This window comes from Castor canadensis, chromosome 17 (assembly GCF_047511655.1).
Source record: "Castor canadensis chromosome 17, mCasCan1.hap1v2, whole genome shotgun sequence".
Classification (NCBI taxonomy): domain Eukaryota; kingdom Metazoa; phylum Chordata; class Mammalia; order Rodentia; family Castoridae; genus Castor; species Castor canadensis.
Genome location: NC_133402.1, coordinates 322,711 through 343,068, shown reverse-complemented (window position 1 = coordinate 343,068; position 20,358 = coordinate 322,711). Strand labels below are relative to the sequence as shown.

Here is a 20,358-nt window from a genome sequence, read left to right as displayed (position 1 = left end):
TGCGGCGGGCGGCGCGGGCGACAGACAAAGGCGCTCAGGGCGCGGCGGCGGGCGCGGGCATCCCCGCGGCGGCGCGAGCGGGCGCGCGCGGGGCGCCCGGGCTGCTCGGGCTGGCGCTCGGGCCCTGCTCCGCCCTCGCCCATCTTCTCGCCGCGCCTCAGCGGCCCCCGGCCCGGCGGCGCGGCGGGCGCGGGCCCATGGCAGCGGCGCGGCTCGGAGGGCTCGAGGGCCGAGGAGCGGGCGTGGAGCGGAGGATGAGGAGAGAGAGCCGGTGCTGAAGCCCGAACCAGCGTCGCAGGCGCCGGCCCGCCCTCCGTAGCGCCTGACGTCAGCACGTCGCGGCGCGGTAGGCCACGCCCCCCCCCAGCTGGTATAAAAGCGGGCTCCCTCCCTTGCAGAGCCGGGTTATCGCTCTCAAGCCGCGCGGGCTGCCGTTTCGTGCTAGCCAGTGTGACTTGCTATAGCGCGGAGAGCCACGCGAGAACTGCCCTGCGAGTGGACATGTCAGCAACCCATCCACGGTGTGGATGAGTCAACTGCAGCTAGGGGAGAGCGGGAAACGCAAGCATGCCCATATCCTAAAGGAGCTGCTAAGTCCCTCCTGTGTGACGACCTCAATAACTGATAGCTGAAAACAGAATTCTAATGGGCCAGGAGAAGTGCAACGCCTGGCTCCCAGGTAGGTGCGGAGGAGCACTGCCTTGTGGCACGGAAACCTTCGGCCGTGCACCAGTGGACAATTTGCCCCAGGTCAGGCGAGCGGAGGGCAGAGGCAGGACCTGACCTGCCAGTCAGCTTCCCGAGTGTGAGGAGGCCCCCAAAGCGCTGCCTATCTTACTTGCATCCTCAGGAAAGAGGCGTTTCCGTTAAGACTAAAGCACAGGTTTTGCCAGTCTGCGGTCAACCTCCCAAGAAGCACTGCAGCTGACGTTGGCAACTGGCCTTTCCCCGTAGTGTCCCAGTCATCAGAGAGTCACGGTTGGGCATGGCCCGGGCCAGTTGGGAGCAGGTGAGCCTCGTCCAGGCAAGAAGCTAAATTTAGCCTCAGGGAAAAGTATGAACTATATTTTTCAGCGCCAGGTAGGTTTCATAAGCAGCTTTGGCAAGAGCCAGGGGAACTGAACTCTGCTTCTAAGTGTACAGCCAAGGAGCCGTTAACCCACTGAGTCATCTCCCATGGCAAAATTCCCAGCACATAGCAAGGCTTTGTGAGGCTGGCTTTGGGAAAATAAAGGTGAGCGATTTCCTCCCCAAACTATAGATCTCATTGTCTTATGCGACCATGTTTTCATGAGGAAGGTGTTGCATTCAAAGAAAAAAATCACTTCCAGAGCTAATGCCTTTGGCTTGGTACTCTTCTCAGAGTTAGAGTGTCAGCCTTCTAAATAGGGGTATCAACGTAAGGCCAGAGGATTGCTCTGCCCTTAGGTGCTCTCAGTAAGGCTGACTTTCTGAGGGATGTTCCTGCTACATGCTGATGCTAGGGAAATATTTATTGTTTACCTGGTTTATGTGCCCAAATAGAGAACATATACCTTCCTGCTTAGGCCAGTTAAAAGGACCTTTTATGAAAGATTAAAAGCAACAAGCTAGCACAGCACCAGTGGTTTACACCTATAATCAGGTAGTTCAAGGCCAGCCCAGGCAAATACTTTGTGAGACCCCCATCTCCAAAATACCATGGCAAAAAATGGACTGGAGGTGTGACTTAAGTGGTAGAGTGCCTCCCAAGTAGCTGGGATTACAGGACCAAAAGTCCTGAGTTCAAAACCCAGTCCCACCCCCCCCAAAAAAAGTGACAAGCCAGGCATGGTGACACATGCATATAATCCCAATACTTGTGCCAGAGGATCACAAGTTCCAGTCCAGGCCAGCCCAAACTACCTAGAGCCCATCCAAAATAAATAAATAAACAAATAACTCAATAAATAAATGATTGAAAGTGAGAGGTCCCAAGTCATTGATCAGCTATTTGATTTGGTTCATCCCTTTTGTGGTCTGTGGCAGTTTTTGGTCTGAAATACTCCAAATGAAATGAGCCAGCTGCTGTCTGCTGCCACTGTCACTGTGTTTCTTCACACCCACCTGTATGCTCACATACACACACACACACACACGCGCACACACACACACACACACACATGCTGGGGATCAAATTCAGGGCCTCATACTTGCTAGACAATACTCTGCCTGTTGAGCCATGCTCCCACTCCTTTTGCTTTCAGTTTGTTTTTGAGATAAGGTCTCTGAACAACAATCCTCCTATCTCCACCTTGTGTGGCTGGGATTACGGACATGCACTACTACATCCAGCTCATTTTTAACTTAAGGGGTAAAGTAAGCAGAAGAAAAGGAGGAAGAGTGGGATGTGACTCATATTTGCATGTTTGGGGTGGAGATGTCTGCAAAAACCTCCCTCTGAATTTCTCTTGAAGTGTGAGTAGATAAATACCTTTCTTTGGAACTCATGTAAGTAAGTGGGTCTCCTTGGTCCCCTTCCTGGGGACCTTTAACCTGTGGAGGAAGACAGAAGATAAAGACTAGCTCATGACTCAGCAGATTACTGACATGTAGCACAGCACCATGTGGCCAGCCAGAGGGCAGAGAAGTGGGTCAGGAAACCTCAGACTGCAAGGTGAGGGATGTGCCTGTCTCCCCTGGGTGGGGTCTGTTTACCACCTGAGTGCCCTGGGGTCAGGGTGGGACAGGCAAGGTTGATTTCCACAATGTACATTTGTACAAACTGGAGGAAATATACCAAAATTAAAGTGTGATTGTAGTTTGTGGCATATGACTTTCCCCCTGTTGCTAGTGCACAAACAAAACAGCATCTCACCTTTGTCTTCTTTGCACTTGACTGAATGCTACTGTGGTGAGTGTGTCTTACTGTATTTATTGGCATCTGTGCGCCCACCTCTGTGAACTGTTCAAGTACAGTACTTTCTTATTTTCCTACTGAGTTCTCTTTTTCTCCAGATAAAACCTGTCATCAATTGTTCTTGTCATTTTCTGGTTTTTTGGTGGTACTAGGGTTTGACTTCAGGGCTTCCTGCTTGAGCCACAACTCCAACTCTTTTTGCTTGGGTTATTTTGGAAATAGGGTCTCGCTTTTTGCCTAAGCCAGTTTGGACAACAATTCTACCCACCAATACTGGATGACAGGTATGCCCAGCTATTGGTTGAGATGGGTTTTTTGCCATGAACCTTGCTCCTTCCAAGTAGCTAGGATTATAACCATCATCACCCAGCATGTCATCAGTTTTAAATGTTCCAAATAGCTAAAGTTGATCCCTCCATGAACTTGATGGAGATATTAAACAGAAATCTTCAATTCTGAGTAGCCAATCAAATCAACCCTTTTCAAGTCTGGTGCCGGTGGCTTATCCCTGTAATCCTAGCTACTCAGGAGGCAGAGATCAGGAGGATTGGGGTTTGAAGCCAGCCTGGGCAAATAGTTCAAGAGATCCTATCTCAAAAAAAAAAAAAAAAAATCACGAGAAAAAGGGGCTGGTGGAGTGGCTTAAGCAGTAGAGCCCCTGCCTAGCAAACACAAGGCCCTGAGTTCAAACCCCAGTACAGCCAAAAAGAAAAATCAAAGCAGTCATGGTGGTTCATACCTGTAATCTCAGCATTTGGAAGGCTGAGGCAGGAGGAGCACAGGGCCAGCCTAGGCCACATAGCCAGACCTTGTTTCAGAAAAAAAAAAGAAAAGAAAGAAACTATGGCAACATTTCCTCTGTGAACAGTCCCCTTTCCTGTGCCCTCCACTCCTCTCATTCTATCCCATGGAGCTTGCCACTTTTTTTTGGTGGAACTGGGGTTCCACCCCAGTTCCACCAAAATGCTTGCAAAGCAGGCATTCTACTGCTTGAGCCACACCTCCAGTCCATTTTGCTCTGGTTATTTTGGAGATGGAGTCTCTCCAAATATTTGCCTTGGCTGGCCTCAAATCTCCATCCTCCCAATTTTAGCCTCCCAAGTAGCTGGGATTACAGGCACAAACCACCAATACCTGGAAGATCCAGATCTTCCACCTTTTTTTTTTTTCCCCCTTTGGTACTGGGGCTTAAACTCAGGACCTTCACCTTGAACCATTCCACCAGCCCTATTTTTTGTGATAGGGTCTTTTGAACTATTTGTCCAGCCTAGCTTTGAACTGTGATCCTCCTGATCTCTGCTTCCTGATCACCCAGCTTTGATCTTCCACTTTTAACCACAATGTCTCTGGTCCAGCACCGTTGGTCTCTTCTACCCCAACCTGCTGCCCAGCCTGGCCCTCTGGCTATTGAGATGGCTGTCCCTGCAGGCTCTCCACAGTGCCTAGGCTGTTCTCTGCCTGCAACTCTGGAGCTTTCTCCCTCCTGAAAAGGTGTAGGGACCACAGTTCCCCAGGGAGGTCCCGTGAGCACTCCCTAAGTGGCTTTTGCCTTTCCCACCATATAGCTCTAGCACATTGTCTACTTCAAGTTGTCTGTCTCCTCTATGGTGATGGGAACCATCATGTTTCACGGGTTGCTACAATTCACCCTCCCCACAGCATCCCAGCTGCTATCTTGGAGATAGTAGGAAATGGGATGGGCAGAAGCACTAAGCGCCAGTAGCTCACCCCTGTAATCCTGCCTACTTAAGGGATTGCTAGGCAAATAGTGTTAGATAACCCATCTCCAAAATAACCAGAGCAAAATGGACTTGAGGTGTGGTTCAAATGGTAGAACACCTGCTTTGCAAGCATGATCCCCTGAGTTCTAAACCTCAGTTCAAAAAAAAGCCTAAAAAATAAATAAAAATAAATAAAGGTGCTTGGACATTAATTTTTTAAAGAGTGGTCCCTGTTCATATTTGCATTGGAGATAAATCACTCTAAATGCTGTGGCTTGGATGAATATGGGAGGCATATGTATGAATGGAGGGCGGTGAATTAGTAGAAGGGGAAAATAAAAATGATGAAGGCCAGATATATTTAGGACATAAAATTATCAGTGCCCCATTTATAAATAACACAATGTATCCCCCTGTACAACTATTATATGCTATTAAATTTTTTAAAATATCAGGGACCACAAAAGAATTCATTTGTATTTCTTTTTGTGACTAAATATGCAAATCTAGAATTAGGCTTTGCTCATTACTTGTCAAAATGTAGCAAGTAAGATGTGAAATGAATGGTTGAACTCGATTGTGCTTACTTTGTAACTTTTCTGTTTCACATCTTCCTATGTTGGAGAAACTCATTCAGATGTTTTTTGTTTTAAATGCCCTGCTTCTTGGATCTACCAGCTTCTGGAGAAATAAGAGCAGGGGGCTGGCAGAGTGGCTCAAGCAGGAAGAGCACCTGCCTAGCAACTGTAAGGCCCTGAGTTCAAAACCCACTGCCACCAAAAGTGCTGCTGACTCATACTTTTAACCCTAGCTACTCAGAAGGCAGAGACTATGGTTCAAAGCCAGCCAGTGAAAAAACCCATCACAAAAAAAGGGCTGGTGGAGTGGCTGAAGATATTGTCCCAGAGTTCAAACCCCAGTACTGAAAAAAAAAAAAAAGAAAGAAAGAAAGAAAAAGAAGTAAGAGCAAGCCACTTAACTCAGTGGTAGAAATGTGCTCATCAAGTGTGAGACCTGAGTTCAACCCCTCAGTATGGGAGGGAGGGGGGAGGGAGGAGGGGGGGAGGGAGGAGGGGAGGGGAGGGGGACGGAAGGAAGGAAGGAAGGAAGAAAGAAACAATGCAGAGTGCTACATGCATGTTTGTAGCAGCTTTACTTGTGATAGCCCCAAACTAGGAACAACCCAAATACTCATCAATAGGCTAATGAATAACCTTGCCCATCCATACCATGGAATACAACTCAGCAATGAAAAGGAAAGAGCTAAGGACACATTCAGCATCATGGATAAATCTCAAAATAAGGATTTAGCACAGTGGTTTACACCTATAATCCCACCTACTTTCAAGGTGGAGATTGGGCAAAAAGTTAGCAAGACCCCATCTCAATCAATAAGCTGGGCAAGAGGACACATACTATAATCCCGGCTATGCAGGAACCTGTTAAGTAGGAGGATCAAGATCTGAGGCTGGCCAGGCACCAGTGGCTCATACCTGTAATCCTAACTACTCAGGAGGCAGAGACCAAGAGAATTGAGGTTCGAAGCCAACCTGGGAAAACAGTTTGCGTGACCCTATCTTGAAAATACCCAACACAAAAAAGAGCTGGTGGAGTGGCTTAAGTGGTAGAACACCTGCCTAGACCACAGGGCCCTGAGCTCAAACTCTAGTACCACTAAAAAAATAAAATAATAATGAAAACAGCCAAATGGGCCCGGCTACTTGAGAGGCTGAGATCGGGAGGATTGCTGTTTGAGGTCAGCTGGAGCAAATAGTTCTCAAGACCCCATCTCTAAAACAACCAGATCAAAATAGACTGGAGCCATGGCTTAAGTGGCAGAGTGTCTGCTTTGTCAGCTTGAAGCCCTGAGTTCAAACCCTAGTCTCACCAAAAAAAAAAAAATAAGCCGAATGAAAAAAATATACATACTGCATTCTAGATATGCTAGAAAATGCAGACAGCGAAGAACATAGCTCAGTGGTAAAGTGCTTGCCTTTCGTGTGAAAGTGGTTAGTTCAATCTCCAGCACAGCAAAAGATAAATTATAATATATATTTTGAGTGGGAGTAGTGGCTCATGCCTATAATCCCAGCTTCATCAGGCCCTCCCATTCAAAGTCATCCTGGGCTATGAAGTAAGACTGTCTCAAAAAAATAAAAGCAAACTCAGTAACAGCAGATCTGAGATCACTTGGTGATGCTGGGAGGAGGGCGGTGGAATTCCCTGGAAACTTGACAGGTGACAAGTATATCCATCAGCTTGACTGTGTGAAGGCTTCAGGACCTTGACACATGTCAGAACTCATCAAAGTGTACATGCCACCTATGTGCAGTTTATTATGTCGACCCTATCTCAAGTCTGTAAACAAACACTGCCTGCCACATACTTTTAACTTACAATTGTGAAAACTAGATTGACATTTTGTATTCGGTGAGCTAGCTGAAGGAGAAGTCAATTTTAAGTTCAGATCACACATCTCCAGGGTCTTCCAGCCAGTCAAGGGCACAGAGCCTCTCTGTTTACTGATACTTTATTCAGTGGGAAGGGATTTTTTTCTCACCTTCAGATTGGTAAAGAACATTTCTCAGAGTAAAAATAGAGCGTGAGTTTGTAAGGCTTAATTCCTCCTGACTCAGCCTGAGGTTTTGATGATTTTCTTATTTTAACATCTCATGCTGCAAGTTGCTGGCACCTGTTTTCAGTCTCCCTGGGATGAGGGAGCCTGTCCAGCCCCCACATTCCCCACCCACCACACCTCCCTCCTGCCCCACACAGCCTGGGGAAGGCACAGGCGGCTGTGGGAGAGGCCGTGCTGGGCAGCGCTTCCTCTTCATAGCACCCATCTCAGTTTCCACCCAGCGGTGAGAAGGTCTAGTCCATATCACCGTCCTTGTTCTCCACATTGCTTATGACTACATGTGAAAGGCTTCCGCTTTCATTCTTTTAGTCCTTTTGTCTGGGGTGTGGTATTAGGGTTTGAACTCAGGGCCTACACCTTGAGCCACTGCACCAGTGCTTTTTTTTGTGATGGGTTTTTCAAGATAGGGTCTCTCTCACTGTTTCCCTGGGCCCGGCTTCCAATAGCGATCCTCCTGATCTCTGCCTCCTGAGTAGCTAGGATTATAGGCATGAGGCACCGGTGCCAGGTTTAATTCTTTCATTTCTAACTAATATTTCCCATTCCTTCTTTCGGTGCTGTCTATCATTATTCAATTATCGTTTAGGTTTCCCAGGCCCCTTGGCACCACAAAGGGGCACCTGAGACCCATCCAGTCTCCGGAGAGGGTACTTATGCATGTCTGGCTACACATCCAGACTTTGGTGTGAGTCAGGACCTGCAGAGAATGGTCTGTGAATACAGTTTTCTAGGAGTGGCCCTCTCCAAGCCACAGCCGTGGAGGGAGCTGTGCCTGTGACAAGATGAGTTCACTGAACAAGAGCCAGACTCCTGACCCAAACAGAGCAAATCTGCCTCTTTCCTCAGGAGGTGGGGCACCAGCTGGCAGAAAGAAGTGTCTCTCTTCAGGGCCAGGGCACAGCATGCCCAGGGGCTGGGATGCCACCCAGGGCAGGTTCAGGCTCTTCCTTCCTAGGACTACCACTCAGTGTCTGGCTTTCCTCTCCAGCACTGGTGTAACCCCCTGGGAGCCTCCCCAAAACATTCCCCCTCTATATCTGAAGATCCAGAGCAGGTCTGCTACCTGCACCCAAGAGAACTGCCTGGTGTACGACGGAAATGGCCCAGGGGCTGTACTAAACCAAGAGCTAGGGGTTTGAAATGGCCTGGGATCATGTCCAGCCCAGAGCTAAAGCTGCCTATACTAGGAAGCCGTGGCCCAGAGTGCACTTACCTGCTGCTTCAGGAGATGCTGCTGCCCACCTGCAGTGTGCTGAGCAGAGGCAGACACTTGCCACTCACTGCCTGGACATAGGCCCCAGGGCTGGGTCTTGACTGGTGTAAGGCAGGCTTGGTCTGTCCCTTAGGATAAGGAGAAAATGATGTGGAGGGCAGAAGAACATCAGAATGTCTTGGCTGATGTACTCCTCCACGGTTCATCTTCTCACTCTCCCTGCCTCCGCTCAGTCAGCTAGCCCTTGTGGACATAGGCAGAGAGAAGATGAGAAGTCGTGGCTGACATGGACATCAGCACCTCCCCAAGAGGGTCAGTTCACACTCTTCTGGATCAGTGCCCACTTGGTGGATGGACAAATGTCTGAGTAAGAAGATAACCCTCAACCTTTCCCCTATGACATCGTGGGGTGGTCCAGCCTTGAATGATATCTCAGTACCCCAATCTGGGAAGGAAAGAGGTAGAGAAAGATAGAGAAGGTTCCCTAACACCTGGGAAAACCCAGCGAGGGTCCAAGGTGTAGGAAGTGGGCACCAGTGCCAGGGCTGGTAGCATATGCAAGCCACAGTCAGGCTGTGCCAGGTTACCATGGCAACAGAAGTCAGCAGAGAGGAACTCCCTCAAATTAGCAGTGTTTATTTTAGGACATTTTAAGATTTTCTTTGCTTTCTGTATAGATAAAGATTAACACACTCAGATGTTCATTGCAGCCTGTAGATCATGGTGATGTCACAGAAATCACCTTCATGGCTCAGGGTAGGGGGTAAATAAATTGGGATTTGTCTGCCAGTTAATTCAAGATACAGCACACAATGCTGTTTCAATGTGCATCTATGCTGGGCACAGTGGTGCATGCCTGTGTCCTCGGCTGCACAGGAGGTAGAGATGGAAGAATCGCTGTTCCAGGTCAACCCAGGTAAAAAGTTAGCAAGACCTCACCTCAAATAACAAGCCAAACATGGTGGTTCATACCTGTAATCTCAGCTATGTGGTATGCTGAAGTAGGAGGATTGTGATCTGGTCAGAGGCCCGGTCTGGGAAAAAGATCAAGACTATCTGAAAAATAACTAAAGCAAAAAGGGCTGGGGGTATGGCTCAAGTGGTAGAGCATTTGCCTGTGAAGCATGAGTCAAACCCCAGTACTGCCAAAAAAAGAAAAAGAAAAAGTGCATTTAGCACCAGGCATGTTGGAAAACACCTGTAATCTCAGAACTTGGGAGACCAAAGCAAGAGGCTCACGTGTTTGAGGCCAGTCTGGGCTACACAGCAAGACCCTGTCTAAAAAAAGAAAAAACAAAAAACAACCCAGATGCCTGTGGCCCAAACCTGTAATCCTGGCTGTTTAGGAGGCAGAGATTAGGAAGATCACAGTTCGAAGCCAGCCTAGGCAAATAGTTCCCGAGCCCCTATCTCAAAAAAACCCATCGCAAAAATAGGGCTGGTGGAGTGGCTCAAGGTGAAGGCCTGAGTTCAAGCCCCAGTACTGAAAAAAAAAAAAAAAAAGAAAGAAAAAAGAAAAAGCCATATTCCCTCACTGTCTCAAAGGAGGATAATTATTTATTTTGTGGTACTAGGGATCAAACCCAGGACATTGCACATGCTAGGCAACACTCTACCTCTGAGCTTCATCCCTGACCAGGAAGGATAATTTTTTTATTATGTGAACCACGGTCGTAGAGTTTTCTGAAACTGTAATTGTGGAAGCTGGTTTAGAGGCCCTGGGAATGCTAAGCTTCCCCCTTCTATGGAGATGAAGGTATTTAACTTCATCCTTTGGTGCTAGAGGTGTAGCTCTATGACAGGAAGCTTGCCCAGCATGTGCCAGGCCCTGGGTTCAATTCCTAACACCACACACACACACACAAAACAATAAAAAAAACCCTTTTTTTTTTGTGGTACTGGACCTTGATCCAGTACCTCCTGATCTCTGCCTCCTGAGTAGCTAGGATCACAGGCATAAGCCACCCAGTTTATAGTATTTTTGTTTTGATCAGGAGGATGTTGGTTCAATGCCAGGCAAAATAGTTTGTGAGACCCTATCTTGAAAAAACCCATCACAAAAAAAGGCTGGAGGAGTGGCTGAAGGTATAGGCCCTGAGTTCAAACCTCAGTACTGCCAAAAAAAAAAAAAAAGAAAAAAGAAAAAAAGACTGCACCATGGTGTTTTTGAAGGGTATTTTAAAGAAGGGAATTGTTGATGTGATGGGAATAACCTAGTTTTTTGCTAATCACTGTGGTATAAATCCTGCCACAGGGTGACAGTTAGCTCCAAGAGCCAGATTCCCTCTACTGGGGCTGATGTGCTGCCTTCCTGGTGGTTCTAACCTGGCCCTTCTTATTCTCTGTATCCTGCCTTTCCAGCCTCACCAATGGGCAAGTGACACCAACTGGGCATGACTATAACTAACCAAGGCCCTAGCCATCCCAGGCCTGCAGACTAACTGTCTAAGCCAAACAAAGTGAGACCAATTTCTCTAAGACAAACTGGCCACCACATACAGGCAAAGCTACACTGATCTTACTAAGTCTGTAAAGAAAGGTCCAGCCCTGGGGTGCCTGTTTTCCAGTCTGTACCTCCTGGAGGGAAGCTCACAAAAGGGCCCAGTACATGGCCTTTATTTAGCTAGACCTGTTGCTGGACAGTGTTCCCATCTCAACTGTGTATCCCACCCTTCAAAGGCAGCAGACAGAGGCATGGCCAGCAGACTTTCGCTATCCCTCCCAGACCACTCCCCTGAAATCAGTCCCCAGGGGAATGACAGCTGGCCCCAGCTTCAGCCAGAGAGCTCTCTGGTGTTCCCAAGGGTCCATGACTGCCCTGCCTCTTGCTCTCCACACCTCTCCAGCAACTATGATTTTTTTTTTACCCTGGTTCTGGGGTTTGAACTCAGGGCCTGCACCTTCATTTTTTTCAAGATAGGATCTCATAAACTATTTGCCCAGGCTAGCTTCTAATAGCAATCCTCTGACTTCTGCCTCCTGAGTAGTTAGGATTACAGGCATGAGCCCAGATTCTAGCAACTATTCTTAATGTTTGGGGTTTTCCCCAACAGCATCACAAGGCACCATTGCCTGCCTTGCTGGTGGACTTCACATTACTATATGTTTGACCTCCAACACCTATAAACAGTTGGTGGAGCCAAGCATAGATGTCTGTTCCCTCTACCAGATGTCCTCCCAGCTGGGCTGGGTCTGAGCCTGCCCACCAGTCCCCTACACTTGCAAAGGCCAAAGGCTGATAAGGGGTGGCCTTCTTCCAGGGAGGTGCTGGGACCCAAGGATCCTTCAAGCACACTATAATGGTGGAGGGAACTGGCCAAGAGCAAATGGAATTTCTTTGGGGACCACAGCTCCCTGGGGACCCAACTGTCTACCCTGCAGGGGTCTTGTCACCCTGGCAGGTAACTGAAGGCACTTCTTACTGGGGTGGCTCCTCTGGGATACCTAGCATGACTCCAAACTGAGAAAGTGGCTTTCATGGAGGACTGAAGTCAGGGCTGCTGACTCACATTTGAGAGATGAATATAAGCAGAGCATTTCCCTAAAACCACACTTGGCTTGTTGGCTCCAGGGATACACGGCTCAGAGGGGCCTTGCCCAGGGCTGCACCCCTGGAGAGGGACAGTACAGACACCAACAATCCCTCTTTACCTGCTGCCCCAGGGAATTAAGAGTGTTTCTGTCCTGGCCATAGAGGAAGCTGGGAGAAAATGTGTCTGATGAAGCCACTGTGAGGCTCAGGTATTCGGGCAGGCAGGGGGTGCAAGGGACCGTAGGGGCTATGGGCTCTCATCGGCCAGCACACTAGGGCTGTTGTTGAGAATGTACACTGACTGCCAAGAAGAGATCCATGTGCCTCTCACATGTCCAAGCCCTGGGATGATGCTGATTCAAGTCCCAGTACGGCCCCTGATGTCCAAGTAAAGTCCCCCTCTTGTCCAGATGCCCAGAGGCCTTATCTGGATTGTGAAGGGAGGCTGCACAAGGTTTGATACCAGGTGTGTGCTGTGGGCATGGCTCTAATGGTCCTAGATAGGAAAAGAGCCTTGGCTGCAATGCTGATGGCAGTATAGCACTCACAGAAACTGCTGCTGGCAGATCAGTGCAGGGTAACTGTGGCTACTCCTACCTTATATGTTGGGTCACATGTTGAAAACAAGTCCCCTAATGCCAGCTTAATAGCTGTAAGCTCAGTAATGTGTTTCCCAAATGGGGCAGGAGCGAAACTACATGAAGACACCGAATCTCACCTCCTCCTTATTAGGAAGCAGAACCTGAATACATTTGGGATTTGTAGTAGCAATGAGCTGGGGGTTCAGAGAAGACTGACGGACACAGGGCTAAAGGGCCTCTGTGAGGGAAAAATGCTTTCTACCACCAGAGCAGCCACAGGGCCACACCTCTCTGCGAGCACGAGCTTCCAGGCTGGGAATCACGAAGCTGTGCTGCTTGCCCCCTTCTGAAGGCAAAGGGTCTGGGCCACATCAGCAGCAGGAAAAAGGGCACAGGCAGCAACCATGGTGAAGAGACAGAAAAAAAGACAGGAAGGAAGCACAACCACTACTTCTAAAAGACAGGATCTCAGTGATTCTTTTAATCATTTTCCTTTTCTTTGCAAATGCTTTCACAAAGTCCAATGCATAGACGTTTTTATAGTAAAAAAAGATTATTTTTTAAGAAAATCCATTTTCTGGCAAAATCTTAGGAACGGTGCTCAGATAACTGCATGGGCAGGCTGCAAGCTGGGCTCACCTCCTGCTTACAGTTGCTTAGGCTGTTGGGAGGCAGAGTGTGGAAAAAGCAACATCCCCAGAGGAAGGACTGGACTGGTGGGATTGAATTTAGATACGGTGCTCTTGGGCTTGCTGTGAGCTGCTTGGGGGCAGGGGTAGAGGGATGCATCTGGATAAAATTTTTTATAGCAGAAGTTGTATCCCAAAACAGGTATGGTAGTGCACCCTTGTAATTATAGTACTCAGAAGGTTGAAGCAGGAGGATCACAAGTTTGAAGCAAGCCTGGGCATAAAAAAAAAAAAATTGTATCCCTCCAGCACTTGCCTCCAACAGGGACAGAGGCCAAGGAGATCCACTGGTACCATGCCCACCTCCTGCACAGCTTGGGGGACTTGCTGGCTGTCTGCCCATTGGGCAGCACCCCATGTATAGCCATGCTGGGACACATATGCTGGGCCATGCAGAGACCTGCCCTGAATTCCATAGCTGAACCCAGCAGGATGCAGGCAGGCAGGGGCATTGGAGGATGTAACCGTGAGAAGCAGGAGTAGCACCTCACCTAGAGTTTAGCAGAGTGGGATTTGAAATCCACCAGCCGTTTGATGTCATTTGGAAATGTCATCCAGCTCCCACCATCAACCACAAGCATAGTCCCCGTCACGTAGGAAGCCAGAGGGCTGGCCAGGTAGAGCACACCGTGGGCAATCTCCGTCTTGTTTCCTAGCCTCTGCAGAGGACTTAGGAGGGCCTTTGTGCTCAAGCTGGCCTGGGGGCCCCCTGGAGGACAGCAAAAGGCTCAGTCCTCAGTGAGCCCCATGACTAAAGGCCCTCCACCCTCCCCAGACAACTCCATCCCTGAATCACATCTGGAAATGGTGTGTGGGGGGACTGTTAATATCATTGAGGCCTAGCAGAGCAGGAACAGGTCAGATATGGAGTAATGAAGAACCAGCACAAGGGGACTGGATGCCCTACGAGCAGTTAAACTGTGGGGACCCTCAGGGTGAGCCAAGCTGGACAGGGTAGGAGGCCAACACTTGAAATAGTTCCAGAATGACAGGAATAAGACAAGGCTTTTTCTACCCCTACCATGGTCTGGAAGCTTTGATGGGGGCCCTGGGCTCTCTGAGAACCTTACCCAGTCGCCGGAATCCCTCTGTGCCACTAATGGGGCCAGGTACTAGGCTGTTAACACGGATATTCTGGGGACCCCACTCCACAGCCAAGTGTCGTGTCATAGCATCTGCATGGAAGAAAGGCAGGTAGGAAGGGAGACCATGAACCCACTCTGACTCCTGGGGTAATCCAGGGGCTAGTGGAGCTCAGGGTCAAAACTTGGCCCCTCTGCTGCTCAACAGCTGGGCTCAGATTCACATGGAGACTGACAGCTTCCAGGGATGGTCAAGACAGGGCAGACCAGAGGAGGCATCCATACCCACAGCTGCCTTGGCAGTGCCTGCATGCACCTGCAGCACCTGCCCCCGGAAACTCAGGGTCGCTGTGATATTCACAATCACCCCTCCATGGTCCTGTAACACACAGGGGATGGGGTGGTAAGTGGGCATCCAGAAGAGGGGAGGCACCCGCTGGGAGGACACCCACCCGGAAGAACTTCTCATAAACCACACGAGACACATTGAAGGTGCCAATGGTGTCGATGTCAACCACAGTCTTGAAGGCATTGAAGGACAATGCACTGGCAGGGCACAAGAAGTTTCCAGCTGCACCTGCAAAGCAGAAGAAATAGAAAGTAGTGCTAAAGCCCTGGGAAGCTAGGACACCAGGCTAGCCAAGGCCCTGATAGAAGAAGGGTGCACAAGGGAGCCTGATGCTCTGTGAGCAGTAAGATACTCAGGGTGGGCCAAGATGGACAGAGTAGAAGGTCTTGTACTTGGATAACTTCCTGAGTGACAGAATTAAGACAGGATGTTATGTCACCCTCCAAGAAGAAGTTGAAGTTCTAACCTTTGGTACCTGTGAATGTGACCTTATTTGGAAACAGGACCTTGGCAGAAGTTATTAAAATGAAGTCATACGGAATGAGGGTGGGCCCTAAATACCACAACTGGTGCCCTTATAAAAAGAAGCTAGTTGCTAGTGGATCATGCCTGTAGTCCTAGCTACTCAGAAGGCAGAGATCAGGAGGATCGTTGTTTGAAGCCAGCCCTGGGCACATAGTTAAAGAGATCCTATCTCGAAAATGTCCAACACAAAACAGGACTGGTGGAGTGGCTCAAGTAGTAGACTGCCTGCCTAGCAAGCATGAGGCCCTGAGTTTAAGCCCCAGTACCACCAAAAAAAAAAAAAAAAAAAAAAAAAAAAAGCAGCAGCAAGGAGAGCTGGGGATGCAGTTCATTGGTAGAGAGCTTGCCTAGCAAGCAAGGCCTTGGGTTTAATCCCCAGCACCAAAATGACAGAGAGAGAGCCCTGATGACACCTTGACTTTGGGTTTTATGGCTTCCAGAACTGTGAGAGATTAATTTCTCTCTTTTTGTTTTTTGTTTTCATGTATTTATTTATTTTGGGGCTTGACCTCAGGGCTTCACACTTGCTTGGCAGGTGCTTAACCTCCAGCTCTGTTTTTGTATTGAGTTTTTTTAGATAGGGCCTCCTAAACTATTTGCCCTGGCTGCCTTTGAACCATGAACCATGATCTTCCTGATTTCTGCCTCCTCAGTAGCTAGGACTATAGGCATAAGCCACCAGTAATGGCTTGTTTTTTGTTTTTTGTTTTTTTTTTTTTTTTTTTTTTTTGTGGCCCTGGAGTTTGAATTCAGGGTCTAATGCTTGCTAGGCAGTAGCAAGTGCTAGACATTCAACCACTTGAGCCACTCCACCAGTCCTCAGGCTGGCCTTCCATTTATTATGTATCCCAGGCTGGCCTTGAACTTTTAACCCTCTTGCCTCTGCCTTTAAGTGCTGGGATTACAGGTGTGGAAGACCACACCCAGCCCTGTACTTTGGGGTTTTTTTTTTTTTGTCCTAAAAGTAAAGATTTTGTTGTTGTTGTTCTTGAGCTGGGTAGGGGCACACTGTGGCATTTACAAAAGTTCTTACAATATATCATTCTTGAATTCACTCCCACCACCATTCTCCTTTATTCCCCCCCCCACCACACACCCAGCAAAGAGTAAATCTTAATGTATCTATGGAGTATAGGTAATAATAACAACACATCAATATTGGCTGGTTAACAAATGCAAGATGTTAATAACAGGGGCAGCTGGGCACCGGTGGTGGCTCACACCTGTAATCCTGGCTACTTGAGAGACTGAGATTGGGAGGACTGAGATTTGAGGCAAGCCCAGGCAAACAGTTCATGAGACCACATCTCCAAAATAACCAATGACTGGAGGTGTAGCTCAAGCCATAGAATGCCTTCTTTGCAAGTGCAAAACCCTGAGTTCAAACTGCAGTCCCACCAAAAGTTAAAAAAAAAAAAATAATAGGGGAAACTGTGTGGGTTTAGCATTTGAAATTCCATGTATTAGCTACTTAGTTATTCTGTAAATCTAAAACTGTACTAAACAACAAAGTCCATTACTTTTTTTTTCCCCCCAGTGCTAGGGCCTCTTGCATGATAGGCAAGCATTCTACCACTGAGCTACTTCCCTAGTCTTATTTCTTTTTGTTTTGTTTTGCTTTTGAGACAGGATCTCCCAGGCTGGCTTTCAGCTTATGATCTTCCTGCCTATGCCTCCTGAATACTGGGATTACAGGCATGCACCACCATGCCTGGCTACTTTTTTTTAAGTGGGAATTTCAGGATATGAGGGCGTCCCTGAATTAAGAATCAGTCATGTTCAGAGGGCATCTACTTGAGCTAAGACTGCACTGACACCCCCCCACCCAAAACACACACCTGGAAAGAGCAGAGCTGGTCCTGGACAGAGGCTTAGATGCTGGGTTGCTTCAGGTAAATGGAAGGGTTGTAGCCAAGCCTGGAGTAGTCACCTAGGCTCTCTGGCACATCCCTGCCCCAGGACCAGAATTCTGGTGCCTCCAAATAGCACCAGCAACCTCTGGTCTTGATTAACAATGACTCACAGTTAATGAGGATGTCAATTTTGCCAAATTCCTCCAATGCTTGGTCCACAGCAGCCATGACAGCTGTGGGAGATCGGACATCCATGGACAAAGGGAGGCACCGCTGGCTGGTAGCATTAGCCAGTTTCTCAGCAGCCTAGACACAGACAGAAAGAGAGATAGACAGCAGCCCAGCAACTCAATCTGGAAGAGCAGCCTTCAGAACTTGATGCAGGGACTAGGGGCATGACTCAAGTGATAGAACAGTTGCTAGGCCCTGAGTTCAATCCCCAGTACTGCCACAAAAGTACTTAATGTGAATGATGTATCCAGGCTCTCTTGGGACCTCCGGTTTGCTGCTATACACCACTCTGAGGAAACTCAGCCTGCAAATGGCCACTCCCTGGGCCATAGCCTCTGGTGGACATCGGTAAGACCCCCCCCACACACCCTCTACCACTTTCCATCTGTTCCAGAGCCCTCCCTCTGCATCACCTCCTAGGCCATGGTCCCTGACTGACAGCCCCAGCTGTCTTCCCATCTCTGTCTGATACCTGCCATAGCAGGTCAAGGACTCAGGTTCATGGGATGATGACCTTCATAACACTGGTGAGCTCTCCCGGGGCCACATTACCTCCCAACATGAGGGCCTTCATAGGACCCAATAATCAGACTTTTAAGAAGTCAAGGGTGCCTCTAAAGGCCATTTCCACTGAGGTTCCACATATGAGAGGGAACAAACTTTGGTGTCACCATCCCCTGGACCTTAGTACTCTCCCAACCCAGGTTCAGAGCCTCCACAACCACCTGTGGATGGCCCACTGGGGAGGCCCTCTCACCATTGACACTCTTGACAGGTTCCTGCTAGCGATGATGGTGTGGCAGCCATGCCTGCAAAACCAGAGGGTAGACCTAAGAGGACAGATTTGAGGGATGCACCCAGGTGGGCTCCTCCCAGGTGCTCCATGCAGAGCTCCCCCAAGGGAGTGAAAAGCTAAAGCACTGGTTTGAGAGTACCCAGTTCTAACTTGTGATTCCTGATAGAGCAAGCCTTTCTTTCTTCCTTCCCCCTCCTCCTCCTAGGTTAGCAATGGTCTAGAAGCAGAAGAATCTCAGTGCCTTTTAAAATTTATTGTGTGGTTTCTTTTAAAAAGAAAAAAAAAAAGCTCCTGGTTGATTTTGGAAAACAGAATTTATGAAACGAATATCTGTCCATTCTGTCCATTATTTCATTCTGTCTATCATTTCTAAAGTTTAAAAAAATGAGTTGAAGCATTGGGCTGGTAGAGTAGCTCAAGCTATAGAGTGCCTGCCTAGCAAGCATGAGGCCCTGAGTTCTACAACCAGTACCAGAAAAAAAAAAAGTGAGCAGGGATGAGTATGAACGGCACTTTTTTTAGGGGGAGGGGTTAGTATTGGGGCTTGAACTCAGGACCTCATGCTTGCTAGGCAGGTGCTCTATCACTGAGCCAGTCCACCAAGCATGAAAGGCTCTGAAGATAGCTCAGATGGGTGCCATACTTGCCCACTCCTAGGTTTCTGGGCTGGGCCTCTCTGGCTTATGTGCCTCATACACCACGTACATGCCAGAGAGGTTGTGGTGGTCCACCAGTGCCAGGTCCAAACACTTGAGCAGGGCCTACTGAGTCCCCCAAGCTCAGCCCCACATACCATAGCTCCCTTCCCTAGGGTGGGGGTTTAGAGGAAAGGACAGAGAGCTTCAGAGGCAGGGTACTCTCCAGTCCCACCTCCTGATAAACTCAGCCCTATAGTGACAACACTGGGGCTACCACCTGCTAAATAGGGGAGCTAGAATATCCCATGTAATCATCAGAAGGGCCAGGAGTACAGCTGTCCTTGCTCTGCTGAGAAGCAGTATTTATGAACCAGCTTCAAAGTCAAGTCCACCTGGAAGGATGAGTCCTAAAGTCTCTTCCTGTGGGATTCACCTCCTGTTGTGGAAAGTGGGAGGACAGGAGAACTGGAGAAGGATCCCTCTTCCCATACTTCAGCCTAACTCTAAGTCTCTGCCAGCTGGATGACAAATTGCTGACGTCAGCTTGAAGCCACAGAACTGTGTTCAAAGAAACACTGTGTTCTTCCCAGAACGGGGGTCTGATGCAGCCCACCCTAAGCTCCCTTCTGTGTGACACCAAGAGGTCAAGGCCAGAACCACACAGTCTCACTGATGTCTAGAAGAGCCCAAGTCCTGCCTCCCCTCCCCCAGCGCTCGACCACTCCCCAAAACCCATCAAGTTTCAGACAAGGGGAAGTGAAGCACATGGAGGACCCCAGAGCAGTGCTCACCTCATGAAAATCTCAGCGATCCGGAACCCAATTCCAGAGCCACCGCCTGTGATAAAGGCCACTTTGTCCCTGGGATGAGAAAAAAGAAGACTATTTACAAAGGTCACTGTTTACTGAAGTGGGGGGCAGGTAGGTGGCCCATAGAGGACTTTGATCTCCTGAACTGGACACCTGCACCCGGTGTGATTTTGTAACAAAATAAAGCACTGCACTTAAAAGCTGTTATTCCTAGACTTTCCGGGTCTTCAGGAAAAACGATTTCAACTCAAAATTCTATGTGCAGAAAGTAAGTCATGTTTTTCAAAACAGACAAGCTATTCCCCCTCTGGCAGCCCCTCACCCCACTCTCCTAGGATCCCAAGCCTGGAAGTCAATGAAAGCTTCAGGTCTAGGATCGCCCAAGAGCAGGATGATGGGGCACCTGCTCCCCATCTGGACTGTCCGGTCCACTGGCGCAGCTTCACACGCTGCAGCCCGGCCCCTGGCCATCCGTACGTACGCGCAGCAGCGCGCCCCGGCCCCCCGCCGCTCCCGGCCAGTCCCGCTCGGGGCTCACTGGAGCAGGTCGGGGCAGAAGAGGTGGCGGTACTCAGGGAGACAGTCGTCATCTCCAACGTCGGGCGGCGGCTGGGCCATGACGTTCGGTGCCGGCCAGGGAGGCGAGGACCGCCGGACTCCAAGAGGTTAGCCAACCAGCCTTCGCTTTCCAGATACACAGCTCTTGGCAGGATCTGCGCTCCGCCCCGGACGTGGCGGGACGCGAGCCCCGCCCCCAGGTGGCCGCCTCTAGCGTCGCCACGCCCCCTCCCGGGACGCTCCGCCCACCGCTACGCGCGGCCGC

At 49.1% G+C, this 20,358-nt stretch overlaps 1 protein-coding gene across 3 annotated transcripts; it reads right to left on the bottom strand.

Moving 5' to 3' along the window:
- Window positions 1–7,389: 7,389 nt before the first annotated feature.
- Decr2 (2,4-dienoyl-CoA reductase 2) lies at window positions 7,390–20,262 on the bottom strand. 3 transcript variants are annotated; one of them, XM_074059775.1, is made up of 9 exons: window positions 20,074–20,262; window positions 19,518–19,586; window positions 18,050–18,101; window positions 17,232–17,367; window positions 14,787–14,911; window positions 14,620–14,713; window positions 14,323–14,427; window positions 13,744–13,961; window positions 7,390–8,578 (listed from the first exon to the last, which is right to left on the bottom strand). In XM_074059775.1, the coding sequence occupies exons 1-8, from the start codon at window positions 20,151–20,153 to the stop codon at window positions 13,744–13,746; spliced, it is 879 nt and encodes a 292-aa protein (XP_073915876.1). In that variant the 5' UTR covers window positions 20,154–20,262; the 3' UTR covers window positions 7,390–8,578. The 3 variants fall into 3 exon arrangements, with proteins under 3 accessions (XP_073915876.1, XP_020032346.1, XP_020032355.1); XM_020176757.2 differs by lacking the exon at window positions 7,390–8,578 and adding an exon at window positions 13,023–13,466 and having other exon boundaries at window positions 20,074–20,260; XM_020176766.2 differs by lacking the exons at window positions 7,390–8,578; window positions 20,074–20,262 and adding exons at window positions 13,023–13,466; window positions 20,017–20,035.
- Between the last annotated feature and the right edge of the window lie 96 nt (window positions 20,263–20,358).

What these genes read in the sequence shown, in the direction of transcription:
- Decr2 (XM_074059775.1), bottom strand. Translation starts at nt 20,153, where the DNA reads ATGGCCCAGCCGCCGCCCGACGTTGGAGATGACGACTGTCTCCCTGAG. An exon ending in TTCTGCCCCGACCTGCTCCA is followed by an intron (nt 19,587 to 20,073) that starts GTGAGCCCCGAG and finishes TTCTCATCCCAG; the next exon opens with GGACAAAGTGGCCTTTATCA. An exon ending in ACCTGTCAAGAGTGTCAATG is followed by an intron (nt 17,368 to 18,049) that starts GTGAGAGGGCCT and finishes GTCTGTGTCTAG; the next exon opens with GCTGCTGAGAAACTGGCTAA.